Raw genomic sequence first — 16,167 nt, forward strand, 5'->3', positions numbered from 1 at the left:
AAGTATAAGCACAGTGACCTCTTGCAGATCAGTCCAGGTCTATCTGTGGGATTAGATTCAGTGGATGGCTCAGGGTGCCAGAATATTTTCCAAGGGCACTTTATTTGCTGTCTGAAGATACTCTTGAAAATGATTTCTCAGTCATTAATTATGCATTCAATTTCTTATAATCAGTTCTTTTAATTAGTATCCCAGGCAGCTTTGCTGAGGATCCCACACTTTTAGTAATTAGGGGCAGTTTGTTGCCCCTAATTAACTTCAGACATAGCAAGACTCTATTCAGCTGTTTTTATGTTTGCATTGCATATTCTGTCCTGCTTTACTGGCTCAGAAGGGAGACCGCCCTTTTGTGCTATTTATCTCATTAGGTTCCATCTCCCTTTCTTGACTCTGTGTTAGTTGCTGTATTTTAAATCTGACTCCCTCTGAAGTCACATCTACACTGGCAAGCAGTGTGACATCAGAAAAGTGCAACTGTACAATGAAACAGTTCCCACTAAGGACCTAACAACACCCACCCTAAATACATTTCAGGAGGCTTTACCTCAGTTTGGTTGCACAGACTTAATGTGCTCCCAGAATGTAACTTGTGGTTTACCTTTGCCCACACACAGTCATATTCATGCAGTCCAAACCAGAACTCTGCAAGTGGGACAAGGAGGGTGACTTTAAAGCACACTCCTGATCCAAGTGAAATGGTGATGCAGATCATGATGTTGTCACTGATTAAGTGTGTTACCTTTGGGCATGATCTTACTTCCTAAAAGTGTCTCAATTATCTCAGCAGATCATACTTCTGCAGCTCCTGGACAGTAGCCATGATCACTGCACTACAGCCCAACACCATCAGGCATGGATTAGTAAAATACAGCAGTCAGGTTTAGAAATACATTTTCATAAAGAACTCTGCCACCTGTACAGTCTCCTTCCCCTGTGTGCTGCTCTGCATAATTAAGTGGACTTGTAACAGATACAGATTGTAATACAGCAAGAGGGCTTTAACCATTTTACTTATTTTATCACATCTCTGTGATCTCTTGAAGGCCATTCCAGACTGAGTTCTGACTAACAAGTGTAGTTACCAAATTAATGTGTTAATAATCTATTAGAGTTTAAATACACAGAACACATAAAACAGCTAGTGGTTTACTAAAAATCTGAATAATTTTGTTGCCATTTTAAATAAATAATACTTCTCTTTCTTACATGATGCTTTTCATCTACAGACAGCAAGTTGTGTTAAAGTAGCAGAAAGACAGTTGTAATCCAGTTGCTCCAATGCAACTTTGAAGAAGAGCCAAAGACCACCGATAATGCCTAGCCCTGTTCACTGCGTATCACTGTCCTTCCTAGTGATTTAGAAAGTAAAGAGGTCTTAAAAATTTCCAACCTCAGCCTGTGGAAGGTGGAGGCAAAGAGGGGAACAAACAAATCTTCATCTTGCAAGTCCCATAAGGTACTAACCATGTCTGAGAGAGCCGTGCACCAAAATACTCACATATTCTGATACCAGTGGGTGACTGATGTGCAGATCAAGCAGATCGCCTTTAGATAACATGGTTAAGAATGACATTCTTAATTTATTTCCTTTTCAGCAACACATGAGCAAAATATATCTATATATCCACAGGCTGCCAGATCTCATAATTCTCATACCTTTATAGGATGTTTTGTTTTTTATATTTCAAGTGGTAAAGCAGAAGGCTTATATACACAAAACCTAGCTGGTCATTTCTGAACATTTATTATCAAGGAAAAAGGCGTGGAAGCATTAAGGGTACCTAAAAACTTGGATAGCAGAGAAAGAGAACTTTAAAAGTTGGCCTTAAAAGTCTCAAGAGATGTTTCTGAAGTAATTTAATTTGGGAGCAAAGCATGCTGAAAAGAACCCCAAACCACATAAATGAGATTGGTAGAGTTTGTATCACAGAACATTTAAGCTAAAATGTGTCTCATTACTTCATAACCACGTACTAGCACTCTCAGAATCTCAACCATTTGTAGCACATACATGGTTACAAGAATCATATTGCATTTGGTGTTAAATCACCACAAGCTGAATCTAAGTGTCCATTCAGGCAAATATTCCAACTCCGCAAGTTGAAGATTACTAGAAAAAAAAATTTCTAATGGAGTTTGCTAACTTCCATCTCCAAATAATACTGCTATTTGTTGCTCTTCCATCCCCACTGGTAAGAGACTGAAAAATCCTCTTTTAATGACACTCTAGAAAGGAAGAGAGTCAGAGGGGAACTGATTGCCAAGATGATTTAATATCAGATCTATACCAAACAACCACTTCTTTATTTCTTTTCTTTGCTTATGCTCCATCCATAAGGAGATCAAAACAAAAAAAAATTTAAAACCTGGTCAATATTAATATTTTAACACTAATGCATATTTGATGTATTAAACAGTTGGAATGGTGAAACATTTGTAGAACACTTTTGAATGAGAAACGGCCGCCAGTACCTTGCTACAAGGCCTCAGAATACATAATTTAGAAATAAATGAAGGAACATATGAGCAATAGGCACAAACTAGGGATGCTCCCCAGCAAAAGCCAGCAAGATAAATATTCAGCATAGACTGCCTGGAGGTGGATTTTTTTGGAAAAAAAAAAAAAAAGCCTCATGAATTCACCATAAGAAAAACCTAAACACGTAAGAACTGCATTCTACAGAAAAAAAATTGAGACCATGAAACACTGTTTTCCCCAATGAACTATATCCTACCACTCTGATTTCCACAGACACCAACTTCTGAGCACCAAGTTTCTCATCAACTATTTGCCCTTGCTATTCTGTATTACACTGACATGGATATTGAGACTATTCACTTTTTTCCCAGCTTAATCCTTATCTCTTCTTCTTAGCCCAATATCTTTCTTGCAAACTCTTATCCCCAAGATATTCCTCCTTCGTTTCATACTGAAAAGCATAACTCTCACAACCAGTGGATTTCTATGCCACAAATCCATTCCTCTTAACTTTGTCATTGTCCTTGCTGCACAGTTCCTCTACTCCAAAATTAATTCAGTTCTACGTGCTTTCTCAATACCTTCAACTCAGTCCATGAAACTCTCCACCACTGATTTCCATTTGCCCCCTAATCTTTGTATATGTACACCACCTCTTTGGAGATCTCATTGATACACTATCTGAGCTTTGTCCTTTCTTCCACATCCTATGTCTGTGGCCCATACAAGTCTACTCAAAGTACTATCCTAAGGATTTTTTCTGTGTGTCTCTACTATCACTCAGAGTATCCCTCCAGCACTTTGATTAAACAGAAGCTGCAGGCCTCTATTTCCAAAACCCCACAGCCAAGACAACTGAACATAAACAAATAATGAATGCATTGAGAGAAAAATGGAAACAGAGCTGGAGAAAAATTCTTGTACAATCTTCTAATTTTTCTTCACCAGGTCATGTAGCTAAAGAACTACTCACTGTAGCTCTGTTCATTCTTCACAATGCTGTTAATTAATGCTTTTCCCCTTCCTGACAGGAAAAACACTCAAGAACATTCTTAAACTTATGCATACAAGTAATCACTCTTGAAAAGAAGCATATGCTTTATGTCCTTGCTGCAAAATAAATAAGAACCAGAAATAAATTCTTTTGGGCAAGTACCATCAACTTCTAGAGAATTTTAAACAAAAAATGAAAAGCCTTCAATGCTGTGAAAATAACCTCCAAAACACAAACCTAAGCTGATGCAGCCTGGTACCCACATGCAAACACTCTGCCTCTCCTGCTGCTCAGAGTTTCCCCCACACACCAACAAACTGAAAACTGCCTTTTCACAGCTGCTATTCTGAAACCTGGGGGAATCAGCTGCAATGCACAAAAACTGGGTTGCTTTCAATTCGGTGCCAGCACTTCTAGGCAGAAGCGAGCACTGGAGATAGGCACTAGGCAAAGAGAACAGTCCAGCAGATGCTGTTCCTCTCCCTGTCTCCTCTCCTGAACAGCAATAACTAGAAATCAAGGAGAAGTCTGAGTACCAGACCTGTGCATGCCACAGCCATCAGCAGGCAGCAAAAGAAGTTGGAAAGAAATAGAGGCAGCACCTTTGCAGCCACTGCACCAAAAAAAAACTGTATGAAAAGAGACTTGAAGATTAATAAGTTTAAAAACCTCAGAGGCTGGCGCCCAGTTCAGACAGAATAATACACTAACTGGGGCTCCGTACAGGTAATATGGGACCAGAGCAAGGCACAAAGACTAACACCCCAACACACATCCTTCAATCAGCAGAGGAGAGCCAAACACCCTCCTAGTAGAAGATGCGTCATCCCATCTTTCCCCATGGACACCTCTTGGGTTGATAAATGGGAAGTAAGTTTTGTCCCTGAGCTGTTAGCTTTCCAGTTCTAGCAAGCATATGAATAAAAGGGAAGCAGCAGGATACAGGGATGTGCTAAGCTAGCAAAGTAGGAGACATCTGCACACAAAAAAGAAAGGATAACAGGCAAGTAGAACACAGAGATACATTAAAAAAGCAAAACAATATGTACCGAAAGCAACTTCAGGATGATATTTACCAATATTAAAGAGAAATGCTACAAAGCCAGAAAGAGAAAAACCAAATCTAATAAGCAGCATGCAAATGGAGAGGTAATTGGTTAGCGGTGTCCCCAAACATGAACTGGTGACAACAGGTATGCATGAGGGAGCAAGGGGGCGAAATGGTAAATTTGCTTTTATAGAAATACATAATTCAATGAATAGTCAGCTAGCAACCCACAAGTATTTTCTGGCAATATTCTGCAGCTAAAAACATGATAATATTTTGATATACTGCCCCTCTCCAGATAAAGGGAAAGGAATATGGTTCAGAAGAAAAAATAATATTTTCACCAGCTTTGTTCTTCCATGGCAGCAATGAGTATGTTTCTCAGATGATGTCACAGAAAGTTATAAGATTGTAAGTTGTATAAGTTATAAGGACAAGATGAGCCAATTTGGTATTTCTGTTTCTCTGTTACCAATGGTTTAGATACACAAAATATAATGTGAGCATAACAACTGCCTGCAAAAGGTGAGAAATGCAAGGCAGCCCGGCCAGCCAATTCCCCCATACTGTTCCTGCAGATAGCAACAGTCAGCTGATCCTTCAAACTCCCTGTCAGCTCCTCTCTGAAAAAAAAAAAATAGTGTCTTCCTCAAGCACTTTACATGGTGTATTTGCCAACAGAGTTAACACATTTGTCAAACTGCATGGGTGACAAAAAAAAAGAAACAAAACAAACAACCTCAGGTCATTCATTCAGAAAAAAAATTAAAAATTTTCCCCCTCAAATATTAATAGTTAAAAAATAATCAAAGGCAAGTATGGGTAAAATATGCAGGGAAAAGAAAAGAAGCAAGCAAAAGAAGAGACTGATGAATTTTTCAGCATAGTAAACCAGGTTTGCAGACTGTCCCTAGATGTCCACTTCACCACACAGCTGTTTACCAAAGCCTCATTTTCCCAGCACGTTGCCTAGCTTTTGGCCAAGCCACACCAATCAATGCTGAGCTGGCAGGACAGCAGAAGAATTTAAGATTAAAACAAAACTCTGATGGACTGTCATTTCTGAAGTGGTGTTGGTAACTAGAAGGCTCTGCTTCTTTCATCATCCTTCAGTATTTCTTCAGCTACGGTTGACTCAATTGCCCATCGTAAGCAACTTTCCTACTGCAAGAAAGAACAGCTTCTTCCCAAAGAGCAAGTTCTGACTGGGGTGAAAGGATCTATTTGCAAATAATCTTGTCTCAACATGTATAGGGCTGTGTAGGCCACCATCTTAATGAGCTTTGATGGGATTTACCAAATTACTGTATACTCACCTGACTGAAAACAAAATACACGCAGCTTAGAGCATCGTGACAAGGTGTTATCAAGGTGTTTGTGATGGGAAAAAAACAAGAGGCAAATGAATAGATTTAAAATTACTTTCTGAAACAATTCACAAAATAATTTGAAATTTGTAAAGGAAACGTTGACGGTGGGAATGGAAGATGTCTTCCTAGAAAGCTCTTTAGCAGAATTTTGACCAGATGGCCAAGTTTTACAGCTAAGCTCTTCCTCTGATATGTGTCTAGAGTTTCTGGGAACAATGGCTGTGGATGTACTCTCCTTGCTACCTTATCAGTGGGGAAAACAGCATCTTGTGAAGGAGGCTGAGAAGCTGAGACAATTTTTCTTTCCCAAAACACACTCAGCCAATAAATAAATAGATACACATCACCAGTTAAAAAGCAAGGAAAAGTGGGGCTAGGGGCAGGAAAAATAAAGACACTGAAAATAAAACCCTGAATGACGTCTATCCCTGTAACCAACATTTTCCTAATAAAGTTATTTAGTGTACACATATCATACCTCTCCTTTAGAAGTAAAGTCCAGGAAACAGGAAATAACAAACTCATGGAGTTTAGCTGAAAATAAATTACTGATTACTACCATTCCTACTTTTGAGAATTAACTAGAAGTCAATAGTTTTGATCTATTCATGATTGAGCAGGTGGACAGAAGAGAAGAAATTGAAGGAAAATAGGTCGTCACATATTCAGGAAATAAACTCATTTAGTTATGATTTCTAAACAGCCAGCTCAATTACTTCTGCTACTTACCACCTATGAAAGAAAAACTTGAATTATCGGCTTTGATGTACTAAGCCTTTCATGCACTATAAAATCTTGTTTAGCATAAGAGTGTTCCTCCTCCTCCAGTCTTGAGTTTGTGTGACCACTTGATTGCTAGAGCAAATTTTAAAATGTTGAGGAAGCAAAACACTGGAAGAACACCTTTTTTGTTAGTTAATTGTAGCATTTCACTGTCCCTTCCTTCCACAGGAACTTTTAATTCTGATTCATTCCCCAGATACAGAACCCGCCTTTGGCATACACTCCTTGAGTAAAACTGAGTATGTACGTAGAAGCGTACAACTAATTAGTACAAACCACAGTTACCAGAGTCATCATCTAATCACTGACTCTGTGTACGTTCACATACACTACTTTCCCTTAATGGAAGACAGCCACACAGGGAATGCATTTCTTTTCACCATCTAAATCCCATTCTATGGACAAATTCAATCTGTTGGTTTGAGATTCAGTTTAGGTGGGGTAGGAGAGAAGAAGGAAGAAGAATGGAATTAGTTAACTGTTCTATTCTTCTCTTTTGTTGGACAAGAAAGGAAGTGTGGAGAGGCAGAAAAAGAAAGATGCTGAAATACGTTCCACAGGACTCATTAAAAAAAAAAAAAGTGGAAACTACAAAAAAGCAACAAAGTGTCTTTAAACCAGGAACAGACAAACCTTGATAAAAGTATGACATGTAATGCATTGATGCATTAATATTTCTCTAAAAGTTTGGAAAATACATGACCAAATGTCCATAAATATCTACTGAATATATGTTACTAAGTGCATATTAGTTCTACTCTGTAGAACTAACTCCATCTTTGTCAGGATCTGCTACCCCACCTTGAAAAAAAAATCATGCCATGCTTCAGTTCCACATCTCCAGTATTAGCTTATTCTTTCTCCTCCACCACAAATCTACCAGCAACCAAAGACAGGATGTAATAGCAGGTCACCAACTAACTCTGAACAGTTAAAAAAGAGTATTTCTACCATATATCCTACAGATTAAAAAAAGAAATGCAGCTGAATTATAAAAGCATGTGTTTCAGAAAAATCTGGGCTGAAGTACATTGAATCTGGCATTAAAAACAAGTTAACAGAGTTGATGGACTCTGGTGAGTTGATAGTTCTTTTTTTTTTCTTAAAGTTGATTTTTTTTTAATTAATCTTAGCTCAGCTGTATTGTGATTGATAATTTTACTTGTGAGAAGAAATAAGGATGAGAAAGGACAACAGAGGAGTGAAACACTGCCTGCATTTAAAATTATTTAGTTTAATTAGTGTAACTCAGTCCATTAAGTATGATGGTTTCAAGATACTGTATATAGTACTTTTTAATATGATACTGAAGCAAGAACAGAAGAAGCCAGCCATATTGTAAAGCATTTCCTTACTGATACTACAATGCAACTGAGGATATTTGATATATGAATTCCATCTCATTCCCTTACTGGATAATATGTTCCACATTAAAAAAGCAAACTGCATTCTGCAATATTTGCTCAGCAATATGCCAAATGAACTGGCAGAAAGAACAAATTACTTCTGCTCTTAAGCAGGGTGGATACTATTCTTAGGTAATCAGGAAGACTGCTGGTGCAAAAGCATTACGAAGGGAGCACAGCCAGAGACAGGCGGACTGGGCTGGGAGCTGGAACCAGAGCATCACAGGTTCTGGTTTGAAATCATACCTTGGATCACTTATACACTGATGATGGGGCAGGACGTGCAGAAGTTAACAGCTCCAGTTAAATAACACAGGTAAGGAATCTCAGTCCAGCTCACAACGGACAGCCAGCCATGTAACAGGAGTCAGACATGAAGTGAAAGAGCAAAAGATTAAGGGACAGTCCACATCTGTATCATACCTTGGCAGTGAGAAAATTCATTCAGGAAATAAGACAGACTTTTACCCTATGGAATATGAGTCCAGCTATCACACATCTAAAGTGTCTTACTAAAGGACACAGTGTAAGACAGGTGGCTGCACTCTCATTTCTAAGGCAGACACAGAGCCACCATACAGCACAGAGGGCAAAAATTAGAGCACAAAAGAGTGCTCCTCCGTACGGCTCTCAGCAATCCTGAACTATCAAAGCAGATTTTCTGAACTCTCAAAACTCAGGACCAGTTCTGCTATCCTATATTTAGTAATTCACTGGGCAATATATCAAATTGTCAAATAAGAGGAAGGATGTTTATGTGCATTTCCTTATTTCTAGAGAAAAGTACAGCCTCTAGAACTAATTTTTTTTTGTGTTATATCTTATTTAAAAACACTAGTTCCTGACCAGCAAAAGACAAATCATCCTTGTTCTGCAGATAAATTCCTAAATATGATAAAAATCTGTTTCTACATATATTAGTTACACCAGAAGTCAGAGTTCACTTAAAACCAGTAATTAGCGAGACCAGTATTTAAATTTAGGTATCAAGTCAATTCTGCAAATCATTCCATTCATTGCTCATATGTTAAATCCATAACTGTTGTATTTCTGTATTCACTGCACATCAGTAATCTCTTTTCATATCTTATTAATAAAAATAATTAATACTGTAGTTATTATTAAAACACAGTTCCCGTACTTGGTAACTGAGATCAGTCAGAACTTCTAATGGTTCAGTATCTTCTGCAGTTGATAGGCACAAGTTGTAACTTGGAAGCAGATGAGGAAATTTCATCAAGACGTGGACAATGCAACACTGGAGCAGGTCACACAGATGGGCTGTGGGATCTCCTCTCCAGAGGCTTCTAAGCCTCCTGCTTGAACCTAGACTGATACCAACACTACATCAGGTCAGCTTTGGCTTTGTCCAGTGGGAAATCACAGTTAGGTGACCTCCAGATATCCCTTCAAAGTATAATTTCTGTGTTGACTCTGTTTTGGGGTGGGAAGTCCTCAGGAGGGTGAAAATTCTCATTTTGGCAGATTTTCTTTAGCTGCCTGCTTACAAGATATCTTTATACAGGCTTTAGAGTTTAAGTACCTAACAATAAAAACAAAATGTTCTTCCAGAAATAATCTCATTATTACCGCCATGTTAACTTGTCAGAGAATTCACTAAGCGCAAATTACCTATAGCAGGCATAATTCAGACACCTCAAAATATTTAGTATTGGATTTTACAAACCCATCCAGATATGGAAGTACCAAGATCATAAAAAGCCAAGTGGAACCGAATTCTTTTATCATTAACCCTCTGGAAAGTGATGTGGAAGAGGGTTTTTTTGTTTTGTTTTGATTTGGGTTTGTTCGTTTTATATATATATATATTTTACTTTCAGTTCTGTAAAGTTTTTAGGCCAAAGATTTCAATAACTCAGCTTTCAAGTGGTTATCTGGAAATGCAGTGCCTTGTTTCAAAACTTTAAGTACTGTAAGTAACAGAGAATAAGCACTATTACAGCATAAATACCTACCAGGTACCTGCCAATTCTCAAGAGCTTGTCTCTAATGTACAAGATGCAAAGAACAATTTTGGTCAACCTTCAGTAGCAGGCCATTCTCATCACAAACACGTATGTTAATTGTTTCTCTGTACAGAGAGGCCGCACTTAATAATTAATGAAACAAAATAGTTTCCTCGTTCACCTCTGTATTATGGCTGAATTTGCTCGAGTTGGGTACAGATGGTCAGAATACGACTTGCAGGAGGCACCTCTGGGAGGTTTAACTCCATCCCTCACGCAGCGCCGAGAGGCAGAAACATCTCCTCCCCGGTGAGCGCCCCCCCCGGCCTGGCGCCCGCACTCTCTGCTCCCATTTCCTCCGCACAGCGACTTTTACGCGCCGCTTTAAAAACTTAATCGACTGACGGATTTCTAGGCGAGCGGGCTGCTTTGGAGAACGCGGCTTTGCGACACCCTGCCCTAACACCGCCTGCGCTTGCGGGGCCGCCGGCGGCCCCCCCCCCGCCCCGCCCGGGCCGGCGCAACCTGTTGCGGGCCGGAGCGCGGCGGCGGCGGCAGCGCGGCCCTCGCCGGCGGGCGGGCACGGGGTGCGCCGGCGGGGGGCGAGCGCAGGCGACGGGGACCGGAGCAGGGCGGGAGAGGGGGAGGCGGGGGCTCACCTTCTGCTGCCGGCGGGCCATGTCCGTGGGCTGCTTGGCGTTGAAGGGGTGCGCGATGCACCTCGCGATGAAGACGTAGAGCTGCAGCCGGAGCCGCTTCTCCCGCTCCTCTCGCTGCAGGCGCTCCTGCTCCTCCCGGCCCTCGCTCAGCACCGAGGGGCTGGGGCTGGGGCTGGCCGCCCGCGCCGCGCCGGCCTCCCTGCCCCGCGGGTCCCGGGGCGGCGGCGGCAGCGAGCGCGGCGAGCCGCCGCCCGCCGCCACCAGCACGTCCCGCCGCTCCTCTTCCAGCACCTCATCGGACTCCTCCTCGCTGGAGGAAGGGTCCAGCATCGCGCTCGGGGGGCGCACCCCGCGGCCGGGCGCGGAGCGAGGCGGGGAGCAGCGCGCACCTTTCCGGACACGTCGAGTTTACACACAGACTGTTTCCGACCGGCGGCGGCCGGCGGGCGGGAGCCGAGGGGCGGGGAGGGGAGGCGGGGTTTGGGAAGGGGGTCGAGCCTGGGTTGCCGTGGGAATTGCTCCGAGCAGCTCCCGGCGGAGGCGGGGCCGGGGCCGGGCTAACACCTTCGCCCGCCCCGGCGGGGGGCTGCGGCCCGCAGGTGGCTGGTCCGAGGGCGGCCGCGCCGCACCTGCCCTGACTCGGCTCGGCTCGGCTCGGCTCGGCTCGGCTCGGCTCGGCTCGGCTCGGCGCCCTGCGACAAGGGCAGCTGCTGGCCGGGAACGCCCGTGGCCCTGCCTAGCCCCGCTGCGCCGCTCGGACCCTGCCGGTCCTGGCAGCGGCTGGCCCGGCTGCGCCCTGCCCCGCGTGGGAAACGCGCCCGCCGCTCGCCAAGCCGGCTCAGACACACGGGGGGACACCGTGCTGGGGGGGAGCGGTGGACTGTGCCCCCCGCTCGGCTCGGCTCGGCTCGGCTCGCCGCCGACCCCGAGCTCGCTGGCATCCTCTGCCATGTAGTGTGGGGGAAAAACGAGAGAAATCTCAAACGGCCCCAGAAAAAGAAACCACTGAAACCATGCCTTTCTGAGATGAGGAGTGAGCTGATGCTGAAGCATGCATTGCTCTCTCAGGATACTTCTGTTGGGAGCCTGCTGCCACAAATAGGCAGTTCACATCTCTCTGAAATCATTGTTCCAGGCTATCTGCGGATCCAGCCAGGATCATATTTACAGTGGTTATCTTCACAGTTATGCTGTGAGAAATATATGAAACCCTACCTCCATCACTCTCTAAAATGAAGTAGAAAAGGCTTCATGTGAAAGCAAAATTTCTGGAGTTTCATTAGGGCCTGATGGAAAGGTAGCTCTGGAGAGGAAAGGCACATCGGGTTTCATGTGGATCAACAAGTCCTTCTCTTGCTCCCTACACACCCGTGCGCGGTGGTGTGTGTACCAGGGAACCACTGAACGGCAAAGGATCGGGGGTCAGGAGGACAAAGGCTGGAGAGATGGACTGGCTCACAGAAAGGCAGTGTCCCTGCATGCTGCTTTGAAACAATGACAGCTCAGACTCTGTCCACACAGCTCTAGGCCTCTGTTTGTCAGCAGTGGCAAGTTTTCAAATCCCTGAATGAAAACTCAACAAAATCAGAAAGCCTACCCAGTTCTCACTGTGTGAACTGGGCTGGGTTTAGAGTGGTGAAAGGGTCTACTCCATTACTAACATTTTGAAGTGTCCGGTCCCTCCAGTAGGAGATTTAGAAAAGGATATTTAAAGACAGCAGTTATCTCCTGAGTGAACCAGCTTTCAGAAGGTGCAATTACTCCTGCTGTGGGCAGCAGCTGTTAGCTAGATGGCAGTACCAAGCACTGTCAGTCTGGGTTCTGCCTCTGGATCTCTACCAGAGGAATGAGGTGGAGCGCTGAGGGAGAGCCATGCTGACAAACACACTGGCTTTCTTCAAAGTGTAGGTGCTAAGTGTAGCAGTCATATAAAAATAGGTGGGTTATTTATATGGTTGGCTCATGTCCTTAACATTAACTGATAATAGCAAAATTTGTGAAATGCAGAAAGGCTGTCAGGGAAAAGTATGAATTTCGACCTATTGAACATCTCTGGTCACATTTCCTTAGTGCAGGAGCTGTTAAGGCCAGTTTTTGTGGCTACCACCATCACCAGTCACGTGCTTGTGTTCCTCATGTATCATTGCAAGTAGTGCCAGTCCTGTAGTAGGTAAGAGGTAGTTCCATAAGACATATGGAACTGGTTACTGTAAACTTTCCACTAAGAGGAATACAATGTACACTCAGACTCGTGGGTGCTTTTTGCAACAACTTGTTCCCATTCTAATGGCAAATAAATATACAGTAACACTATAAAAAACTTGCCACCTAAGATATGCAAAGCGCCAATTGGAATATGAACTCTCTGAAACTTCAAAAGAGTCAGCTCCCAAACATTTTTAAATGTAATGGCTCAGTCCAGCAGTGTCATCTCACAACTACTGCTGCATTAAGGCCAGGATGATCATGTTATCATACATAAGATTACACAACTCTTCTTTACAGAAAAGATTTTGTTTGCTCCACTAGCTGCCTGCACCTTTTTGGAGGGAAGGTATCTCTTATTTTCCTTCATGCTTTGTATCAGAATCACAGGGTTGTTGAGGTTGGCAGGAACCGTCTGAGATCATATAGTCCAACCCCCAGGGCAGGGTCACCTTGGGCAGGTTGCCCAGGGCTGAGTCCAGCCATGTTTTGAATATCTGCAAGGACGGAGACTTCACAACCTCTCTGGGCAACCTGTGCCAGTGTTTGACCACTCTCATGGTAAAAAAGCTTTTTCTTATGTTTAAATGGAATTAATTTCCTGTATTCCATTTTGTGCCCATTACTTCTTGTCCTTCCTTGGGTACCACTGAGAAGAGTCTGTCTCTGTGTTCTTTACTCCCCTCCATCAGGTATTCATAAGATTTCCCTGAGCCTTCTCTTCTCCAGGTTGAATAATCCCAGCTCTCTCAGTCTCTCCACATAGCTCACAAGCTCCAAGTCATTAATCACCTCTCTGACCTTTCACTTGCTCCAGAATGTCCATGTACCTCTTATACTGCAGAGCCCAGGACTGGACCCAGCCCTCTGGATGTGGCCTCACCAGGGCTGAGGAGAGGGGAAGGATCACACCCTTGACCTGCTGCTGACACTCATCCTAAAGCAGCCCAGGAGACTGTCAGCCTTCATTGCTGCAAGAGTGCACTGCTGGCTTGTGTTTGGCTTGGTGTCCAGCAGGACCTAAATCTTTCTGCAAAGCTGCTTTCCTGTCAGTCAGCCCCCAGCCTGTACTGGTGCATGGAGGTTTTCATCCTCAGGTGCAGGACTTTGCAATTCCCTTTGCTGAACATCTTGAGATTCCTGTTTGCCATTTTCTCCAGCCTGTCAAGGTCCCTCTACATGTAGTGTATCAGCCACTCCTCCCAAGTTCATGGTGTCTGCAAACTGCCAGAGGGTACACTCTGTCCCATCATCCAGGTCATTACTGAAGATGTTAAATGGTATTGGTCCCAGTATCAATGCCTGAATGCACCACTACTGACTGGCCTTCAGGTGATCTTCATACCACTGATCAAAACCCTCCAGGCCAGACAGTTCAGTCAGTTTTCACTACACTTCACTGCCCACTAATCCAGCCTGTCTATGTTATGGGAGACAGTGTTGAAAACCTGGCTGAAGTCACGATAAATGACATCTGCTGCTCCCCTGCCATCTGCCAAGCTAGCCGTTTGGTCATAGGAGCCTATCAGGTTGGTCAGGCACAATTTCTCCTCCACAGATCCATGCTGGCTCTTTCCAGTCACTTTCTTGGTTTGAATATGTTTGGAAATAGTTTCCAGGATTACTTGCTCCATCACCTTCCCGGGGAACAAGGTGAAGCTGACTGGCCTATAGTTCTTTTTGCTTAGCTTTACTGAAGATAGAAGTGCTATTTGCTTTCTTCTACCACTTATAACATCTATTTAAAATGTCTTCCCTAGAGCTGCATGGAAAGGATGTCTAGCAAGGCAGCAAGTCTTGTACTTTGCTTTCAGGCCTCATCTCTTCTCACTGTATATCTCCTTATTTCAGGAAAAAGATAAAACCAAGAACAATTTAGAGTGTGATTTCTATCAGACCAGGCTCAAAATAGAATGTTCTCAACCTGGAATTGACTGCATTGATAAAATGAATTGACAATATCTATCAGCATATCTAACGGTTTAGGATGAGCACTCCTACCTTCTGCAGCTACTTTTAACACAACCCTGTATTTGATATTGTGTTTCCATTCTGTAAAGCTACTCTCATCTAATGGTATTTGAGTTTTTGGTTCTGATCTCTCATTGGCTCTTGGTGCTAATTTTTTGTCTGTGCATTTAAATCTAGAGTATCTTCTTTTATATTTCAAACATTTCTGCAGAGCACGAAAGCCACCCTTCCTGAATTCCCTTTGTCTACTTTACTGATAATGTTACTATCAAACATTGGTGGTATCAGTCTTGTAAGAATCAGCCAGAACTTGCCCCTGAATTCCTCAGATTCTTGTGTTCAAATGTTGCTCAACCAGTTCAGTATGCAAATGTCAGTGCAGAATGTTTGTATTCAAATACCTATAAACTTAAAAAATCCAACCACAACAATGCAGTCATTCATTTGTTCTCATTACGATAATCTAACCAAACCCATTTTATTTGTGCCTTCTCTTCACTTTGTTGAACCTCAGCACAGATTTATTTACAGTTGCACTCATTCAAGTGCAATTTTTTCTGCTTAGATGTTATATTTTGCCTAATTTAGTTTGTAAAGCATATTTATTTTAACAAAATGGTGTTAAGGACTGGACTGTTCTTTTTTCTGTGCAGGGAAATGAGTGTTTTGTCAATAAAGCTTTCTATTTAGGGGATAAAATGCAGTAATTACAGTGGTGAAAAACTCGGGTTTGAACTGATCTAAGATTTTTATTTCAAGATGCAGATAAAAATTTTAGCTATGTTTTCAAATCCTTCATTTAGGGAAATATGTGACTAAAAATAAGGTATATAGGAATATATTTATGCTCAGTAAAGATTTCTTATTATAGAATCAGTGCTTTGTAATTCACTTATAAACTGTCATTTGGTCATAAAACGCATTATTATTTTGAGGCTCAGTAGTTCACACTAACGAGTTTTAGCTTCATGCAGTGCATTGTCAGTTTAGACACTCTTTGTACTATTTTTTCCTAATGCTTTGGATTACCAAATCCTGTGATTAAGCAAGAATCTCACCTTATATTATTTGTAAGCAGGTCATAGCCAAAGCCAGACATGACAGTGATGTTTCTAGGGTGCTTTGTAATTGCTTTATCATGGGAATATACTACTCCAGGCAGCACTGAGTGGTGGGTGAAGTACCACCTCTCCCTTTGCCTTACCCACTGTGACCACCTTTGTTTGTATACCATGAACAGGAGAAAAACTTGAAAGCATGAAAGAATACTGCCACAAAAGTAAAA

At 42.6% G+C, this 16,167-nt stretch overlaps 1 protein-coding gene across 10 annotated transcripts in view; it reads right to left on the minus strand.

Annotated features, from left to right (window-relative positions):
• Positions 1-11,112, minus strand: part of CADPS2 (calcium dependent secretion activator 2) — a 322,674-nt gene extending 311,562 nt beyond the window's left edge. For 9 of the 10 annotated variants that reach the window (XM_074827609.1, XM_074827608.1, XM_074827605.1 and 6 more), the window contains exon 1: positions 10,707-11,112. In XM_074827609.1, coding sequence (XP_074683710.1) covers positions 10,707-11,036 — 330 coding nt within the window. In that variant the 5' untranslated portion in view covers positions 11,037-11,112. Of the gene's footprint in view, positions 1-9,221; positions 9,241-10,706 lie in introns of those variants that run through there. The other variant, XM_074827613.1, reaches the window with a different exon arrangement.
• Positions 11,113-16,167: the final 5,055 nt, after the last annotated feature.

The sequence above is a fragment of the Strix aluco genome, chromosome 5, assembly GCF_031877795.1.
Source record: "Strix aluco isolate bStrAlu1 chromosome 5, bStrAlu1.hap1, whole genome shotgun sequence".
NCBI lineage: Eukaryota > Metazoa > Chordata > Aves > Strigiformes > Strigidae > Strix > Strix aluco.